Source organism: Anomaloglossus baeobatrachus, chromosome 11 (genome assembly GCF_048569485.1).
Source record: "Anomaloglossus baeobatrachus isolate aAnoBae1 chromosome 11, aAnoBae1.hap1, whole genome shotgun sequence".
In the NCBI taxonomy this organism is placed as follows: domain Eukaryota; kingdom Metazoa; phylum Chordata; class Amphibia; order Anura; family Aromobatidae; genus Anomaloglossus; species Anomaloglossus baeobatrachus.
In genome coordinates this window covers 30,779,542-30,799,455 of record NC_134363.1, presented here as the reverse complement: position 1 = coordinate 30,799,455, position 19,914 = coordinate 30,779,542, and the positions used below count along the sequence as shown (strand labels likewise).

Genomic DNA, 19,914 nt, shown 5'->3' with positions numbered 1-19,914 from the left:
ATCCCAATTGCCACCACACCAAGGCAATCGGAAAGAGCCAGGCAAAGCTCCAGAATTGAAGCATCTAATTGGGCAGCTGTGGGCAGCTATTTTTAGGCTGGGAAGGGCCAAATAACCATGGACCTTCCTAGCCTGATAATACTAGCCCCCAGCTGTCTGCTTTACCTTGGCTGGTTATCAAAATAGAGCAGCAACCTGGGAGTCAGATATGCGTTCTGTCTTCCCCATGCTGTTTCCTAAACGACATCTTCGAATTTCATGTTTTTTTGTACTTTGCTTTCAATATTTGAGTCACGCTTCCTCCTCACTGCCAACTTTCATGTTTCTCTTGTAGGAGCCAACTATGTCTTTTCAATGGGCTGTGCCTCAAATGTTTGTGCAGGAAGCGGAAGCCTGTATAGTTTAGCTAAACCTGGATTAATGGAACTCGTGAGGTGCCGTAATTCGAGCCACAATGAGCAATTAAAGACGGGTGAGTAAATTGGTAAACAGGTCACTGCACGTACATGTACATATGGCAGATAAATACGTTGAGTCTGGTTCATGGTTTCCCCTGCCTTGCTCATCTTGTTTTTCTTTTCCACAACTCCCATAGATTTCAATGTAAACCCTTGTTAGAGATATTTTATCAATCTGCTAATCATTAATTCTTGATAAAATATGTCTTGCATAGATTTATGTGCTGGTAGATGTGAAGACAGGACTCCTAGAGATCGTGACTACTTGATCTTATGAGAAACCATAATTCTTGCTTATTTACTGGAAATTATTACTGCATAGGTGTCATTTTCTAAAAATGCCCAAGGTTTGAACTTCGTGGTGTAAGAAACTGTCATGATTGTGTCCCACTCTAGGAAGACGTCTGGGAACAGAAGCTCCCAACGCCTTATTGTTCTTTTAGTACTGTAGGGGTTAAGGACTTTTTTTGTATCTGACTGTTTTGTAGCCTTAATCTTGTGTGCAGCTCTTTGATGACCACATGTTGTGAATACATTTTCCAGTTTGGGGCTCCCTCTTGTGGTCAGTGCTGGCGTTGCAGTTGACTTGTTGAATGGGAGCCAGACACCTGTGGAGGAATGGCAATCAGGTCATTCAGATTGGGCCTATATAACTGAGTAGTTTTCTCCTATTCCTTGCCGGTGCTCAATGTATCTCCTGTGTGCTAAAGACATTCTGAAAGCAGCCCTTCTCTCCACCAGAACTCCTCTCACATAAGTTGGTCTTTGTACCTTTGCTTATTGTTTCCATTTTCTTGCATTTTTTTCTGTTTTGATACTAATGCTTGATTCCTGATTTTGCCTGTGGGGAGTTCTTGGTGGAGTTGGATCATTTCCTGCTGGGAGTGTCTGTGTACCTACCTCCATGTTCTGCTATGTATTGTGTTTTGTCATGCTTGGTATTAAATTCAGTCCCTCATCTATATTAGTGTTTTTTGGATCCCAGTAACACCATAGTACTGATTTAGTGGGGGAGAGCCTGTGTGGGCTGAGCGCTTTTTCCATATCAGGTGTGATGAGATTTATCAGGTTTTAACGGCTGCAGACAGTGCTCTTTCCTATCTTTTCCTATATAGATAGTTTGGGCCTCATCTTTGCTGAATCTCTTTTCTAGCTACGTATTGTGTTTTCCTATATCACCGTAGCCTTTACATGTGGGGGGCTATCTATATCTTTGGGGATTGCTCCGAGGCAGATTAGCTTTTCTAATTTTTCTCTCTGTAAGAATATTTAGTTCTTTGGCTTTGTCAAGGCGACTAGGTCATCGTAGGCATGCCCCACGGCTACTTCTATTTGTGTGTCAGTATTAGGTCTGCAGTCCGTTAAGGTTCCAGCCACTCTGTTTTTTTGAGGTGTTTCTGCATTTTTGTCCTTTTTCTGATCCTCCTCTATCACTGAATCATAACATCACACTAATTTGGTATAAAAAGTCACATGTCTTACCATCTAATGCCGGTTATAGATTCTCATTCTATAGTGACCAGTTTGGAAGGAGCCTAGTTGTGACCATTGCAGCTGTGATGTTTAGCTACTGCATTGGAGAAGCTTGGAGTGTTTTCCTTTTTGTGTCTATCTTCCCCTTGTCTCCCTTCCCTTGTGTTGTATTGTTGCAGTGATGAGACTAGTGTTCTCGACATCCTTCTCACTAGCTAGAGTGAGTTCAGGGCTAGTGAGGGCCTAGGCATGTGACGGCAATGGGGGGGAAGAACTTGTATAGGAACGTCAGGAAGCATAGGGTACAGACTCATGTGAGTTGCAGGAGGTGTCCTCTCTCCCCTATCCCTATCGCCAGAGTCTTCCTTCAACCATATTCCCGTTGTCACCTTCGTGTTGCACAGCACGCTGAGTATTTATACGCTGTGGCATGATAGAAATGCTCAGTATGGGTTTTCCCTCAGAGGGACGTTGACCTGGCACTTAAGTGTGCTCTCCGGCCATATCTACTGAACACAATCTGAAAAGTTGACCCTCTGTGGAGTAGATGGGGCAACTCTAAGACCCATTTTTCCTACTTTTTCCATGCCAGCTCCCTGAATTTTTGATTGGCAGCTCTGTTCTTTCCAAAAGTGTCTTTAGAATACCCATGTTGGATGACATAAACCCAACGTAAAAATGTAATTACTCTTCTTCTCTTCTTTGTTTTAGGACATTACCTTTGGTGCTTCTTCTGTCACGATTACAATGTCGATAACTGCTCGGACAGTGCATTTCTATGCAAGCCGGAGGAGGACGTGTGTGTGTTTGAAAGAATGCGGAGTATATATGGTAAATAAACCTTATTTTTCCTTTTAACCCCTTCTTTTCTGTCATAATCCGTGGTGCTCTGCTCTCCAACATAGCAAATGTTCTGTATTATGCACCAGGTGACAGGTTGCTTCTCAGCCTTCAGGTCCTGCGCTGGTGCGGGGATGGGCCTGTGTTCAGGTGCCTCATTCCTGGTGAGTGCTCAGCTTTATTAGAGAGCAACTTCACCCGGAACGCTGCCAGTGGTAGTTCCTGGTCTGCAGTGAGTTCTCTGGTTCCCGTGAGTTTTGTTGTTCTGATCTTGTCTCCCTAACCCGAACCTTTCTTACCCTTCTCTGCCCGTGCCCCTGACATTATCTGACTCTGGCTTCTGACCTTCAGCTTGTTCCCTGACCTTGGCTCTGCTTGCTCCCCTGTGTAACTTATTTGACTTCCTGGCTTCTGACCTCTGGCTTGTACCCTGACCTCGGCTCTGCTTACTCCTTGTGTACCTTATCTGACTTCCTGGCTTCTGACCTCTGGCTTGTACCCTAACCTTGGCTCTGATTGCTCCGTGTGTACCTTATCTGACTTCCTGGCTTCTGACCTCCGGCTTTTACCCTGACCTCGGCTCTGCTCGCACCCTGTGCACCTTTTCTGACTTCCTGATTTCTGACTTCTGGCTTGTACCATGACCTCGGCTTCGATTGCTCCCTGTGTACCTTATCTGACTTCCTGACTTCTGACCTCCAGCTTGTACCATTACTTTGGCTCCGATTGCTCCCTGTGTACCTTATCTGACTTCCTGACTTCTGACCTATGGCTTGTACCCTGACCTTGGCTCTGCTCGCACCCTGTGCACATTTTCTGACTTCCTGATTTCTGACCTCCAGCTTGTACCATGACCTCGGCTCCGATTGCTCCCTGTGTACCTTATCTGACTTCCTGGCTTCTGACCTACGGCTTGTACCCTGACCTCAGCTCTCCACGCTCCCTGTGTACCTTATCTGATTTCCTGACCACCGGTGTGTTTGACTTCCCTGTATCTAGTAGCTTTTAGTGGCATATCGTCACTGACATTTTTTGTTTTAGCATTTTTGTTTTTTCCTCCCCTTCTACCAAGAACCTGGTACAGAGGCCATATCAGTACATTTTAGTGGCTGGATGGGAGCAATGCCAACCACCTCATATCTGTTTGCATCTATGGCTCGGCTTCTGGCTAGCCGTCCTGGCACAATGAGGACCAGTTGGCGGCTATCCGTTGATTGCCACATTTGGCAATCAGTTGATCATTCGTAGCGGCTAAGGCAGCTAAGCTTTTATCCTACAGTGACCACCGCAGGTGAAAAGTGGTACTACATGAACCCACAATGATGAATAGAGGATGATGAAGTACGCTTAGTCCTCCAGGCAACGAGTAGCTCTTTGCAGTTGATGTCCACTCTGGTTGCATATATGCTAGCTCGTTATAACCACCGATGAGGTTTTCATGCTTTATCTTAGAATATCAGTTGGATTTCTTTTGTTTCAAGATGGTAGAGAAGAAGTAACAATTACTAAAAGATGTGGAAAAAGCAACGAATGCAGCAGAATTGGCACAATACGAAGCTCAACCAAGACTATATTCGTGAACACCACGTGCTGCGACTACAATGTGTGCCAGGCGCCATTACCAACCTGTAAGTGTCCACATGGATCATTTGGTCATTAGGAAAAGGAACCTATCTGTTGGGTGGAGTATTGACAATTTACTGGGGCATCTAGACTTTTGCAAGTTCTGAGATATTAGTTATCTATAAAAACACTAGAGCAGGTCAAGAAAATCCAAAAGAAGTTGACTTCAACCTCACCTTGGAGCAGGGCCGTATTTGCCACTAGGCACCCGCGGTCCCGTGCCTGGGGCGGCACGTTGCGGGGGGCGGCACTTTCTGGCAGCAAAAAAAAAATATATAATTTTTTTTTTACATCCCCGCCCCCCCTGCCCCTCCCTCCGTTACAGTTTAGTTAATCCGCTGTGTTCTCGGGTAAGGGGGGGGGGGTGTTGAGAGGGAGGAGAGGCACACTTCTGTCTATTTAAATACACGGCGGGCGCCAGGCATAGTGAGCTGATTGACCCCGGAAGTTCCAGCACCTGCACTTCCGGGGTCAGAGGCGCGCGGGCGCGCCAATCAGCTCACTGCCCCGTGCTGCAGCGTCCAATGCTGCAGACGACACACGCCGCGGAGGAGGACGCGACTGAAGCTGGAGCCAGCCAGAAGATGATAATCACCAGAGCAGTGCAGCGGGCACCAGAGCAGGTATGCGCTAAGGCAGAGCCTAGAATGTATGGGCACCTTACAGGTTAGTTGATGATCGTTGCCATGCCTCTTTTTGTCCACTATAATCATGCAAGGGGAGGCTGGGGGGAGAGAGGCTGAGGCTGGGGGGAGGCTGGGAAAAGAGAGAGGCTGGGGGAGGCTGAGGCTGAGAGAGAGGCTGAGGCTGGGGGGGGAGGCTGGGAAGAGAGAGAGGCTGTGGCTGGGGGGAGGCTGGGAAGAGAGAGAGGCTGAGGCTGGGGGGAGGCTGGGAAGAGAGAGAGGCTGAGGCTGGGAAGAGAGAGAGGCTGAGGCTGGGGGGAGGCTGGGAAGAGAGAGAGGCTGAGGCTGGGGGGAGGCTGGGAAGAGAGAGAGGCTGAGGCTGGGGGGAGGCTGGGAAGAGAGAGAGGCTGAGGTTGGGGGGAGGCTGGGAAGAAAGAGAGGCTGAGGCTGGGGGGAGGCTGGGAAGAGAGAGAGGCTGAGGCTGGGGGAGGCTGGGAAGAGAGAGAGGCTGAGGCTGGGGGGAGGCTGGGAAGAGAGAGAGGCTGAGTCTGGGGGGAGGCTGGGAAGAGATAGAGGCTGAGGCTGGGGAGAGGCTGGGAAGAGAGAGAGGCTGAGGCTGGGGGGAGGCTGGAAAGAGAGAGAGGCTGAGGCTGGGGGCAGGCTGGGAAGAGAGAGGCTGGGGGGAGGCTGGGGGCAGGCTGGGAAGAGAGAGGCTGATGCTGGGAAGAGAGAGAGGCTGAGGCTGGGGGGAGGCTAGGAAGAGAGAGAGGCTGAGGCTGGGGGCAGAGAGGTTGATGCTGGGGGAGGTTGGGGGGAGAGAGGCTGATGCTGGGGGAGGCTGAGGGGAGAGAGAGGCTGATGCTGGGGGAGGCTGGGGGGAGAGAGACTGATGCTGGGGGAGGCTGGGGGGAGAGAGAGGCTGATGCTGGGGGAGGCTGGGGGGGAGAGTGAGGCTGATGCTGGGGGAGGCTGGGGGGAGAGAGAGGCTGATGCTGGGGGAGGCTGATGCTGGGGGGTGATGCTGGGAGAGGCTGAGGCTGGGGGGAGAGAGACTGAGGCTGGGGGGAGGCTGGGGGCAGAGAGGCTGATGCTGGGGGCAGAGAGGCTGATGCTGGGGGCAGAGAGGCTGATGCTGGGGTAGGCTGGGGGGAGAGAGGCTGATGCTGGGGGAGGCTGGGGGGAGAGAGAGGCTGATGGGGGAGGCTGGGGGGAGAGAGAGGCTGATGCTGGGGGAGGCTGAGGGGAGAGAGAGGCTGATGCTGAGGGAGGCTGGGGGAGAGAGAGAGGCTGATGCTGGGGGAGGCTGGGAGGAGAGAGTGGCTGATGCTGGGGGAGGCTGGGGGGAGAGAGAGGCTGATGCTGGGGGAGGCTGATGCTGGGGGGCTGATGCTGGGGGAGGCTGATGCTGGGGGGGCTGAGAGGAGAGAGGCTGAGGCTGGGGGGAGAGAGGCTGAGGCTGGGGGGGGAGGCTGGGGGCAGAGAGGCTGATGTTGGGGGCAGAGAGGCTGATGCTGGGGAGGCTGGGGGGAGAGAGGCTGATGCTGGGGGGGCTGGGGGGGAGAGAGGCTGCTGCTGGGGGAATGGGAGAGAGGGGCCAATGCTAGAGACAGAGGACAAGGGTTGAGGGATAGTGCAATGACAAAATCGTTGGGGGGGAGTGTAAGGACTCAGAATAAGAGGGGGGCAGCATTGGGAGCGCATTATGGAGAAGGGACAACATGTGTGGGCTCAGTATGGAGTGGAGCAATGTAGGGGAGTCAATATCAAGAGTGGGGTAGTGTGTGTGTGTGTGGGGGGGGGTGTCTCAGCATAAGCGCTAGTGTGGTGGTCTTAGTATGATGAATGGGGGAGCATGGAGGTGTCATTATGGAAAAGAGGAAGGCAGCATTAGGATCTCATGGAGAGGGGCAGCATGCATGGGACATTGTGAGGAGGGAGCAGCATGCATGGGACACTGTGAGGAGGGAGCAGCATGCATGGGACACTGTGAGGAGAGGGCAGCATGCATGGGACACTGTGAGGAGGGAGCAGCATGCATGGGACACTGTGAGGAGGGGGCAGCATGCATGGGACACTGTGAGGAGGGGGCAGCATGCATGGGACACTGTGAGGAGGGGGCAACTTGCATGGGACACTGGGAGGAGGGGGCAGCATGCATGGGACACTGAGGAGGGGGCAGCATGCATGGGGCACTGAGGAGAGGGCAGCATCCATGGGACACTGTGAGGAGGGGGCAACATGCATGGGACATTGTGAGGAGGGGGCAGTATGCATGGGACATTGTGAAGAGGGGGCAGCATGCATGGGACATTGTGAGGAGGGTCAGCATGCATGGGACATTGTGAGGAGGGGGCAGCATGCATGGGACATTGTGAGGAGGGAGCAGCATGCATGAGACATTGTGAGGAGGGAGCAGCATGCATGGGACATTGTGAGGAGGGATCAGCATGCATGGGACATTGTGAGGAGGGGCAGCATGCATGGGACATTGTGAGGAGGGGCAGCATGCATGGGACATTGTGAGGAGGGAGCAGCATGCATGGGACACTGTGAGGAGGGAGCAGCATGCATGGGACATTGTGAGGAGGGGGCAGCATGCATGGGACATTGTGAGGAGGGAGCAGCATGCATGGGACATTGTGAGGAGGGAGCAGCATGCATGGGACATTGTGAGGAGGGGGCAGCATGAATGGGACATTGTGAGGAGGGAGCAGCATGCATGGGACATTGTGAGGAGGGAGCGGCATGCATGGGACATTGTGAGGAGGGAGCGGCATGCATGTGACACTGTGAGGATGGAGCAGCATGCATGGGACACTGTGAGGAGGGGGCAGCATGCATGGGACACTGTGAGGAGGGAGCGGCATGCATGTGACACTGTGAGGAGGGAGCAGCATGCATGGGACACTGTGAGGAGGGAGCAGCATGCATGGGACATTGTGAGGAGGGGGCAGCATGCATGGGACATTGTGAGGAGGGGGCAGCATGCATGGGACACTGTGAGGAGGGGGCAGCATGCATGGGACATTGTGAGGAGGGGGCAGCATGCATGGGACATTGTGAGGAGGGGGCAGCATGCATGGGACATTGTGAGGAGGGGGCAGCATGCATGGGACATTGCGAGGAGGGGGCAGCATGCATGGGACACTGTGAGGAGGGAGCAGCATGCATGGGACACTGTGAGGAGGGGCAGCATGCATGGGACATTGCGAGGAGGGGGCGGCATGCATGGGACACTGTGAGGAGGGAGCAGCATGCATGGGACACTGTGAGGAGGGAGCAGCATGCATGGGACATTGTGAGGAGGGGCAGCATGCATGGGACATTGTGAGGAGGGGCAGCATGCATGGGACATTGTGAGGAGGGGCAGCATGCATGGGACATTGTGAGGAGTGGGCAGCATGCATGGGACATTGTGAGGAGGGGGCAGCATGCATGGGACATTGTGAGGAGGGGGCAGCATGCATGGGACATTGTGAGGAGGGGGCAGCATGCATGGGACACTGTGAGGAGGGGGCAGAATGCATGGGACACTGTGAGGAGGGGGCAGCATGATGTGAGGACAATGTGCAGATCATATTTCATAATGGAGGAAGGTGTGGTGGGTATAATTTATAAGGGAGGGCAGTGTGTAGTTTATTAGGGGCAGTGTGACAGTCACAGTATATAAGTGGGGACGGTGTGGTGGGAATATTTTATACCCATGCTATGTTTTGATGTGCCCGTGGTGATCCCCATTGGGGGGGGGGGGTTAGTGCCCTTCGTTTCCCATTGATACTTTTTAAAGTGTTTTACAGAGTAGATCTGCCTTAAACAGATGTCATGTGCGAAAACTCATAGTTTTTGTTTTTTATAAATTTTTTATTTAAATTGTTTTAAGTCATAACAAGGTATAAGACAAGAGAGAAAAGGAATGGCATCTTAACAAATCTTTTAGAAGATATAACATAATACACATACACGGAGTGTAATACACATTGCGACGTATATGATTCTATATCAATAGAGTTTTACGTTGTCACTAAGGGGCGCGACCACTTAAAGTGCCTAGGGCAGCACAAAGGCAAAATACAGCCCTGCCTTGGAGCCTTCTGAGAAGGTTGCACATTTGTCAGCCGTGATTGAGCATGTTGACCAAGTCCATCATTGACAACCTCAAAGCTGAAAATGTTCCCATTGGAATACTCAGGGTATTAAGTTGTCTCGAAAGTTCTTCTTTCCGAAAAACTGGGGTGGTCTGAAGACTCACTTGTTTCACCAACGAGAGCACTTCTCGTATCTACAATATATGAGAAGATCATTCTTGAACCTTGACCACTGTAGTAGACCTTCATGTCTTGCGGAAGGGCATCAGTGAGGTTCTTCTGTCTTTGCTCTTTTATTCTTAGTGCCCCAGGCCAACGATGATGAGAATGGACTCACCTGCCCGGCGTGCTTCGTCCCAAACTCAGACCGTTGTCTAGGGAGGAGTAACTTAAAATGCACCGGCAACGAGCAACGCTGCATTCACTACATGAGAACCGAAAAGCGCGGTAAGTTCTACAACCATTACTGGGGAAAGAGAAGGAAAAGTAGAAAACGTACACAACTATAAAACCTGATGATACCGTAGTGTTAACTCAATAATGTATTTGATAAAGGTGAAAGGCAAAGTCACATGGTGATTCCACCAGCAGAATAGTGAGTGCAGCTCTGGAGCATAATACAGGATGTAACTCAGGATCAGAAATGTAATGTATGTACACAGTGACTGCACCAGCAGAATAGTGAGTGCAGCTCTGGAGTATAATACAGGAGGTAACTCAGGATCAGAAATGTAATGTATGTACACAGTGACTGCACTAGCAGAATAGTGAGTGCAGCTCTGGAGTATAATACAGGAGGTAACTCAGGATCAGTAATGTAATGTATGTACATAGTGACTGCACCAGCAGAATAGTGAGTGCAGCTCTGGAGTACAATACAGGAGGTAACTCAGGATCAGTAATGTAATGTATGTACACAGTGACTGCACCAGCAGAATAGTGAGTGCAGCTCTGGAGTATAATACAGGAGGTAACTCAGGATCAGTAATGTAATGTATGTACACAGTGACTGCACCAGCAGAATAGTGAGTGCAGCTCTGGAGTATAATACAGGAGGTAACTCAGGATCAGTAATGTAATGTATGTACACAGTGACTGCACCAGCAGAATAGTGAGTGCAGCTCTGGAGTATAATACAGGAGGTAACTCAGGATCAGTAATGTAATGTATGTACACAGTTACTTAACTTTAACCTTATCTTTTTCTTCTTTCTCTTGATCTCTTACAGAAAGTGCCACTACCACAGAGAGCTTACACGGCTGCACCACTGATGGGATCTGTGAAGCTGGATCTGGCTTAACCTATGCAAAAGGACAATACCTCAGAAACATAAAGACCAATGTTCTGTGCAGCAGTGCGGTGGGGTGGGGGGCTCCTCCCTATACTCTCCTGCTTTCTATGACTTTGACATTCAGTATGGTAACACTCATCATATCTTCATAAAGTCGTCGTCCTGTCTTTTTATCGCTTTGTGAATTAGTTACAATTTATTTAATGCTGATTATTACAGAGTAGTAAATCCTCTCTCTTCATGCGGCCACCAATCACAGCCAGCCCCGCCCCTGCGGAACTCGGAATGTTGGAGATTCTTACACAAGAGGATGGCTAAGCGTGATGGGGGCAAAATTTCCATTCCAAAAATGTTCTTTTGAGAATTAGGAACTGGTGGTTGAAAATGCCAGACCCCCATCACTTTCTGTACCCCTAAACACTGATCTAGCCTTCCTCCGTGTTTTTTTTTAAGTAAATTTACTCTAATGAATGATAAAAATGAAGTAGATCTGGGGTGTCTTTATAACCGCATCTCTCTGACATTTATGGCATATCCAGTGGCTGTAGATGGAAATAACCTCATAGTTTACTATGCACAAGAACCAAACTGTATATTCCCTCCACTACTAGTCCCTAAATTCAGCTCGGCCAAATATACTCAAATCCATGGTGTGATGTCTGCAGAATAAAGAGCCTTCCTGCTGCTAATATTACATCAGAAATGTGATATACAAAGCCGCTGATTGTAATTACCCGGGAACCTGCAATTATGTAGCACTGACGCCGACACTTGCCGAGCACCTGGCGACATTACACGAGTCTCACAGGAACGCTTCATGCTCTTAGTTTGTTTGTCTTCTAAAAAGATAATTTCTACTAATTGTAATTTTTTTTATGCTTTTATTTATTTATTTCCATCTTTATTGTTTATTCCTCCATCTTTATGTTCTATCTTTACTGATTTTGTTCTATCTATATCGATTCTTGTTCCATTTTTACTGTTTATTCTTCCATTTTTTTTGTTCCATCTTCACTGTTTATTGTTCCATCCTTACTGCTTATTATTCCATCTTTATTGTTCCATCCTTACTGCTTATTATTCCATCTTTATTGTTCCATCCTTACTGCTTATTATTCCATCTTTATTGTTCCATCTTCGTTTTCTCCTTATTGTTTATTGTTCCATTTTTGTGTTTCTTCGTTATCGTTTATTGTTCCGTCTTTATGTTTCCTCCTTATTGTTTATTGTTCCATCTCTACGTTCCCTCCTTATTCTTTGTTTCCTCCTTTTTGTTTATTGTTACATCTTTATGTTTCCTCCTTATTGTTTATTGATCCATCTTTGTTTCCTCCTTATTGCTTATTGTTCTGTCTTTATGTTTCCTCCTTTTTGTTTATTGTTCCATCTTTACATTCCCTCCTTATTCTTTGTTTCCTCCTTATTGTTTATTGTTCCATCTTTATGTTTCCTCCTTATTCTTTACGTTTCTTCCTTATTGTTTATTTTTCCGTCTTTATGTTTCCTCCTTATTCTTTGTTTCCTCCTTATTGTTTATTGTTCTGTCTTTATGTTTCCTCCTTATTGTTTATTGTTCTGTCTTTATGTTTCCTCCTTTTTGTTTATTGTTCCATCTTTACACTCCCTCCTTATTCTTTGTTTCCTCCTTTTTGTTTATTGTTCCATCTTTATGCTTCCTCCTTATTCCTTACGTTTCTTCCTTATTGTTTACTGTTCAATCTTTGTGTTTACTCCTTATTCTTTATGTTTCTTCCTTATTGTTTATTGTTCCATCTTTATGTTTCCTTCTTATTCTTTGTTTCCTCCTTATTGTTTATTGTTCCGTCTTTGTTTCCTCCTTATTGTTTATTGTTCCATCTCTACGTTCCCTCCTTATTCTTTGTTTCCTCCTTATTGTTTATTGTTCCATCTTTACATTCCCTCCTTATTCTTTGTTTCCTCCTTATTGTGTATTGTTCTATCTTTATGTTTTCTCCTTATTCTTTACGTTTCCTCCTTATTGTTTATGGTTCCATCTTTATGTTCCCTCCTTATCTTTTGTTTCCTCCTTATTGTTTATTGTTCCATCTTTATGTTTCCTCCTTATTCTTTATGTTTCCTCCCTATTGTTTATTGTTCCATCTTTATGTTTCTTCCTTATTCTTTATGTTTCCTCCCTATTGTTTATTGTTCCATCTTTATGTTTCTTCCTTATCTTTTGTTTCCTCCTTATTGTTTACTGTTCCATCTTTATGTTTCCTCCTTATTCTTTATGTTTCCTCCCTATTGTTTATTGTTCCATCTTTATGTTTCTTCCTTATTCTTTATGTTTCCTCCCTATTGTTTATTGTTCCATCTTTATGTTTCTTCCTTATTCTTTGTTTCCTCCTTATTGTTTATTGTTCCATCTTTATGTTTCCTCCTCGAGTCAATAAGTTTACCCAGAAACTTAGATGCCTCGGCTTATAGGTGGGTCGGCTAATACTCGAGTATATACGGTAATTGGCAGATAACGATGTATTACAAGTTTATTTAAATCATTCTCTCCAACTTTTCACAGGAAACATTTGGGACAAAATCAATTTGCTCACGTAATCTAAATTCCAGCCCCCCTGGCGCGTGTCCCCTCTAATCCTTTATTTTTCCAAATTAATGATGTAACTAATTCACATTACGGACACATACTGCAAACTTGCATTAACAATCTTGACTCTTTTTTTAAAGTTTAACCTTTTCATCACTGACTTTACTGGAAATGAGGTTTTCTGAGCCATATAATTAACTAGAAGACACAAAATCAAAGCCTATAATTTTGAAAAAAAAAAGGCCGCATGTCCTCAGATGACATAACAAGGGTCAGATTACAATATACACCTGGTTGCAAAACTTGAAAAAAGAGAAAGAGGCGAATTAAGGCTGACATATAACAAAAAATAATTACAGAAAAACTATATATAAATAGTAACAATAATCATAGGTAATTGCAATGTATCATAGACGCAATAAAAAAAATTGTAAAGCAAAATGTTTGAAAATACAAAAGAAATCTTGAAGAATCTTTTGAGACTTTATTAAGTTAATTGTATGATAATAGTTAAACATTGTGAAGTGTCGTATCTTACTGCGTGTAATTTGTAAAATGGGATAGAATTGAAAAAAAAAAGAAAAATAAAGTTGAAGTCCTTCTGTTCTTATCTTGACTCCTTTAAAATGAAATAAATGGCAATGAAAATGTTGCAAAAAAACTAAAAATGATTTTTTATTGTTGTACTTGTGTACGGCCACTGATAGTTTCAGTAGTCAAATCCTCCGGACCTAATTCCAATATGAGGTTAACTATTTTTATTATTACATTATGGTCTTAGTTATATTGCTACTGTTAATATAATATTGTGCTATGATTATTATTGTTTTACTGTGTTATATAAAGTAATGTAAACCTCAAATCTGGACCTTTGGGAACGGAAGGACGAGGTAAAATGTCTGAAATCTACGCACCTCCACTGCATCATATTATTTGTTGTTCCCCTTGACATATCTTCAAAAAATCCTAAAAACGTTATTTATGGATCATCCCATTATAAAAAAAAAACCTAATTGGCTCAAACGTCATCTCCAAATGGGGTTGTTTTCTGCCAAATCTCATAAATGTGTCCATCTGTTGAGGCCTCCATGTTCACTGGATGAATGTTGGCCGAATCTGCCGATCTCCGCTTGATCGGCTGGCTATGAGATTTCTAAGGGTCTACCGACAGTCCCCCCGTGGATGATGATGGGGCAGAAAAAGATTGGGCAGTTGGAATCTCAATACGTAATCATTCTGTTTTGGTATCTCAATATTTTTTGGGGGTACAACTCAGCCCAGTAGTTCGAAGGCACACTCATATAAAGGGAAAGGGGTGCGTAAAAAGGAGCTGCTCGGAAATTCAAGGGAAGGAAATGGGTCTTGAATGGGGGGGGGTCCTGAAAAACATATTCGAGGTGGGGGAAAGGAAAAAGGTGTAGAAAGGGGAATGGCATGGGAAGATTATTTAAGGGGAGTGGAAGAGGTGTGTAAAGGGGACTAAAGAATATTCAGGTGAAGGGAATGGGGCATATAAAAGGGACTGATAGGAAAAGGCAATGGCATTGAAATCATATTCAGGGGAATGGAATGTGGCGTATAAAAGGGACTGATAGGAAAAGGGAATGGCATAGAAATACTGTTCAGGGGAAGGGAATGGGGCATATATAGGGGGACTGGCAGGAAAAAACAATGGCTGTTATTCAAGGGAACTGAATGGGGTGTATAAAAGGGGACTAATAGGAAAAGGCAATGGCTTAGAAATCATATTCAGGGGAAGAGAATGGGGAGTATAAAGAGGGACTGGTAGGAAAAGGCAATGGCTTAGAAAGCATGTTCAGGGGAAGGGAATGAGGTGTATATAGGGGGACTGGCAGGAAAAAGCAATGGCTTAGAAACAATACTCAGGGGAAGGGAATAGGGCATATAAAAGGGGACTAATAGGAAAAGGCAATGGCTTAGAAAGCATGTTTAGGGGATGGGAATAGGGCGTATAAAGGGGGACTGGTAGGAAAAAGCAATGACTTAGAAAGCATATTCAGGGGAAGGGAATGGGACATGCAAAGGGAAGTGGTAGGAAAAGGCAATGGCTTAGGAAGCATATTCAGGTGTCTTAATGACAAGGTTGATGTTAATTAAAGGGGCAAACAAAAATAGAATAGACGTAGAGGATCACCAATGGCCACTTCCCTTAAATAGAGCCAATTGTGCCCATATAACTTAGGTAGGGACATTCTGAGCTTGCCCCCAAGGTGATATTTTTCTTGTGGGCTCCAGGCACTTTCCATGGGCTCCTGTATCCGAATGCTATGATTAGCATTTAGAATATACTTTTTTAATTTTGTTTACTTTTTACCGAAATGTTTTCTCATAGTAACACAACATAGAATGTAGAGGACTCAAAACAGTTTTCTTGAGATTACAGATGCGAGTAAAATCAGCATGACAATATAGTTGTGGATGGTGTTGCCCCTTGCTGTACATGTGATGTTCACTTCCAGGCTATGGGTTCTACTTCCCACAAAGCTCCATCCATAGGCGCAGGCGTCTTTGGTCCCACATCCAGTTATAATCTCCGTTTGAGTGCTGTCCCCTGGAAAAATTACACGATGTCAAACACCAAAAATGTGTGTGTGTGTGTGTATATATATATATATATATATATATATATATATATATATATAAAAAAAAAAATTATATATATATAAATAAATATATATCTATATATATATATATAAAAAATATATGTATATATAAAATATATATATATAAATAAATACCGTATATATATAAAAATATATATATATATATATATATATATATATATATATATATAGAAATATATATATATATATAGAAATATATATAACATATATCTATATATATATAAAAATATATATATCTATCATATATATATATATATATATATATATATATATATATATATATCTATATATATATATCTATATATATATATATATATATATATCTATATATATCTATTTTTATATATATATATATATATTTATTTAGATATACATACAGTATATATATATATATATATATATATATATATATATATATATATATATATATATATATATATATATTTAAACAGCATTAGGGGATTTTTAGTAAAATGAGGGGAGGTCTCTCGTTCAGAAAACTCATCGGGGGTTGGTTACAGTGAACTCAGCAAGTCCTTACTCAACGTGTGTGACTGCAGGATAGTGAGAGACAATAGGCTCCTATACTGTCCCTCACGTAGGGGACCCTAGGCTATTCCTGACTTCCGGATTACCCCTGAAGCTGGAGATGCCAGAGTCCCATGCCTTACTATTCTCCGAACCAGATCTAATCTGTTACCCGAACTCTCCATGGAAGGAAGGGGAAGGAGTGTAATGGAAAGACAGATTAAGACAGACTCAGACACACAGCAAACTCAAAGGAATAAACAGTAAAAAACTAAGGAGAAAAGCAAGAGCAGGAAGGCAGCAACAAAAAGACAACAAGGGTTAACAACATAACTGCTCACAGCAATAATGCACAACAACCACCGATATGTTTGGATCTCAACACCTCACCACACCAGAAAGCTATAGCTGGCATTAATGGAATTGTCCAGCCAGCATAAATAGGAGGGAGCAAACGTGATTGGCTCCACCACAGCATGCGATCAAAGAGACTAAAGGTACCGTCACACTAAGCAACTTACCAGCGATCCCAACAACGATAGGGATCGCTGGTAAGTTGCTAGGAGGTTGCTGGTGAGCTGTCACACTGCGACGCTCCAGCGATCCCACCAGCAACCTGACCTGGCAGGGATCGCTGGAGCGTGGCTACACGAGTTGCTGGTGAGCTCACCAGCAACCAGTGACCAGCCCCCAGTCTCCTAGTTACAGCACACATCAGGTTAATTAACCCGATGTGTGCTGCAGCTAAATGTGCACAGAGCAGGGAGCAGCGCACACTGAGCGCTGGCTCCTTGCTCTCCTAGTTACAGCACACATCGGGTTAATTGCCTGATGTGTGCTGCAGCTAAATGTGCACAGAGCAGGGAGCAGCGCACACTGCTTAGTGCTGGCTCCTTGCTCTCCTAGTTACAGCACACATCGGGTTAATTACCTGATGTGTGCTGCAGCTACATGTGCACAGAGCAGGAGCCGGCAGCACAGGCAGTGAGAGCGGAGGAGGCTGGTAACAAAGGTAAATATCGGGTAACCAAGGACAGGGCTTCTTGGTTACCCGATGTTTACATTAGTTACCAGCCTCAGCAGAAGCCGGCTCCCTGCTCACTGCACATTAGTTGTTGCTGTCTCGCTGTCACACACAGCGATCTGTGCTTCACAGCGGGACAGCAACAACTAAAAAATGGCCCAGGACATTCAGCAACAACCAACGACCTCACAGCAGGGGCCAGGTTGTTGCTGGATGTCACACACAGCAACATCGCTAGCAACGTCACAAAAGTTGTTCGTTACCAGCGATGTTGCTAGCGATGTTGCTTAGTGTGACGGGGCCTTAACAAGCAGCCCAGCAAATATTAACTCTTGCTAGCCTGCCTAAGTCTGTGGGTTGATGCCTGAGTCTCCCTGCTCTGATCACAGACATCAAAGAAGAGTGCCAGAATCAGTAGTCTCCACAGATCCTGACACCGCCATGACAGTTGGCGATGCCTACAAATATCTTCTTCTGATGTGTTTTTACATTACACAAAAAAACTCATTGATTTCTATGTGAATTGTGTAATGCCTCATGTTTCCTCCGGGGGTGCTGTAGGGAAAGTGAACATTCAGGTTTTTACATTGCAAAAAGCTTTATCCAGTTGATCATTAGGGACGTTAATAACACAAAGCAGACAAGAAGAGCTTACCACTTCTCGAAGTCGCCTTGTACGTGACGCAATGATCCATAAGTCCAGTGCAAAACATTGCGCTGTTACTTTGGCATTTTGAGGAATTTGCTGTATAACACGAACTGCAGGTCAAACCGTTCTCAGCTCCAGCCTCCGAGAATACTGGAAAAAATAGAAAATATAGAGTAAGAGGGCAAAAGAAGATACAAGGGAAGAAGAAAAAGAGATCAACGTCACATCTTCTAGGACTCCATATTTATCACATTAATTCCTAGTACAGATTACTGACTGCTGTTATATGTACAGCTGAATTATGGTTCAGACTTCAGAGCTGAAATCCTTCTAAATCCCCTGATTGTTCAGTGTGTGACAGAGAGACAAGGATGACATAGGGACCCCTAAGCTGACCCCAAGTCTGGGGACCTTGTGTTGTCCCTTATCCTAATGGTAGACTTGATTGTAGTCAGGGTTGAGCCTCCAACGTGGCCCTGTCTCCTATCCTGGCCCAAATGACTAAAGCGGGTGTTACACGCAGCGATATCGCTGGTGAAAGCACCCGCCCCCGTCGTTTGTATGTCACGGGCAAATCGCTGCCCGTGGCGCACAACATCGTTCGGAGCCGTCACACGTACTTACCTCCCTAGCGACGTCGCTGTTGCCGGCAAACCATCTCCTTTCTAAGGGGGCTATTTGTGCGGCGTCACAGCGGCATCACTAAGCAGCCGCCCAATAGAAGTGGAGGGGTGGAGATGAGTGGCCGTAACATCCCGCCCACCGCCTTCCTTCCGCATTGCGGGCGGCCGCAGGTAAGCTGTAGTTCGTCATTCCCGAGGTGTCACACGTAGCGATGTGTGCTGCCTCGGGAATGACGAACAACCTGCGTGCTCAACAATCAACGTTTTTTTAAAAAGGAACGACGTGTCAACGATGGACGATTTGGTGAGTATTTTTCATCGCTAACGGTCATTCGTGCGTGTCACACGCAACGACGTTGCTAACGATGCTGGATGTGCGTCACGGATTCTGTGACGCCGGCGATATATATCGTTAGAGACATCGCTGCGTGTGACGGGGCCTTAAGTCCGCCCCTCCCAGGATGGAGATCCCAAAAACCCACCAACACAGAAAAATAGATGGAGAAAACCAAAACTCACACACACCTAAAACCTGCACCAGGAAATAACCAAAGTTGCACGGGTAAGGGTACAAAGAAAAGGGGGTAGAAGAAACGACTTACTACAATTACAGCAGCTAGCAACAGATATGTCCTCTCTGCTCCTGGGCTAGCTCCTAACTGAATAGAATAAGCAGCAACCTCTCCAGGAAGCAGAGGGATTATATACCATCCGGAACTGAGCAACTATCAGGAGCTGAGTAAGTCTGCTGCGGCACCAGAGAAGTTAACCCTAAAGTGCTAAGTACTAAGATACAACCTCGTACAAGACAAAAGACCCTGTCACACACAGAGATAAATCTGTGGCAGATCTGTGGTTGCAGTGAAATTGTGGACAATCAGTGCCCGGTTTGTGGCGGTGTACAAATGGAACAATATGTCCATGATTTCACTGCAACCACAGATCTGCCAAAGATTTATCTCTGTGTGTGACGGGGCCTTTAGCAGGCACTCTGATTTGTTAATGTTAGAAAAACTATTCAGGGGCAGGATTTTGCTCTTGGTTTCCAATGATAAACAGCAGAATTATGACTGCAGCTCTGGAGAATAATACAGACTGTAACACATGATGTTCAATAAACAGTTTTTGGCATGTCAAGGGATATGTTCACATTTGTTTTTGCAAGTTTTTTTATCTCCTTTTCTCCCCAAGGCAAAATCACTGCGTTTTACATAAAAATATCCACATACATACATGTTTAACTTTACAAAAAGACGTAAAATGAGTCAATATGTGGAAAGGATCATACTGTACCAGTAGGCATTGGTGGATTACAATATTGTGTCTGACAGCAGGTTATATTAATGACAATTGTTTTATTGGTGTGCCTGATAGCGATGAATAAGTTACACTGCCCGGACCTTCCACATCTCTGTGAATGTTCTTCTTTTCCACCTCTACCTGTGTCACAGGACAGAAACAAATGAGTAGAGACATTCTTTCAAAGAAA

At 45.4% G+C, this 19,914-nt stretch overlaps 1 protein-coding gene across 1 annotated transcript; it reads left to right on the top strand.

The window, feature by feature from the left end:
- Positions 1–391: 391 nt before the first annotated feature.
- Positions 392–11,305, top strand: LOC142256547 (phospholipase A2 inhibitor and Ly6/PLAUR domain-containing protein-like). The gene is made up of 5 exons (XM_075328305.1): positions 392–472; positions 2,643–2,762; positions 4,253–4,399; positions 9,406–9,549; positions 10,331–11,305. The coding sequence occupies exons 1-5, from the start codon at positions 421–423 to the stop codon at positions 10,543–10,545; spliced, it is 678 nt and encodes a 225-aa protein (XP_075184420.1). The 5' UTR covers positions 392–420; the 3' UTR covers positions 10,546–11,305.
- The last annotated feature ends 8,609 nt before the right edge of the window (positions 11,306–19,914 follow it).

What these genes read in the sequence shown, in the direction of transcription:
- LOC142256547 (XM_075328305.1), top strand. Translation starts at nt 421, where the DNA reads ATGGAACTCGTGAGGTGCCGTAATTCGAGCCACAATGAGCAATTAAAG. An exon ending in CAATGAGCAATTAAAGACGG is followed by an intron (nt 473 to 2,642) that starts GTGAGTAAATTG and finishes TCTTTGTTTTAG; the next exon opens with GACATTACCTTTGGTGCTTC. An exon ending in AAGAATGCGGAGTATATATG is followed by an intron (nt 2,763 to 4,252) that starts GTAAATAAACCT and finishes TTTTGTTTCAAG; the next exon opens with ATGGTAGAGAAGAAGTAACA.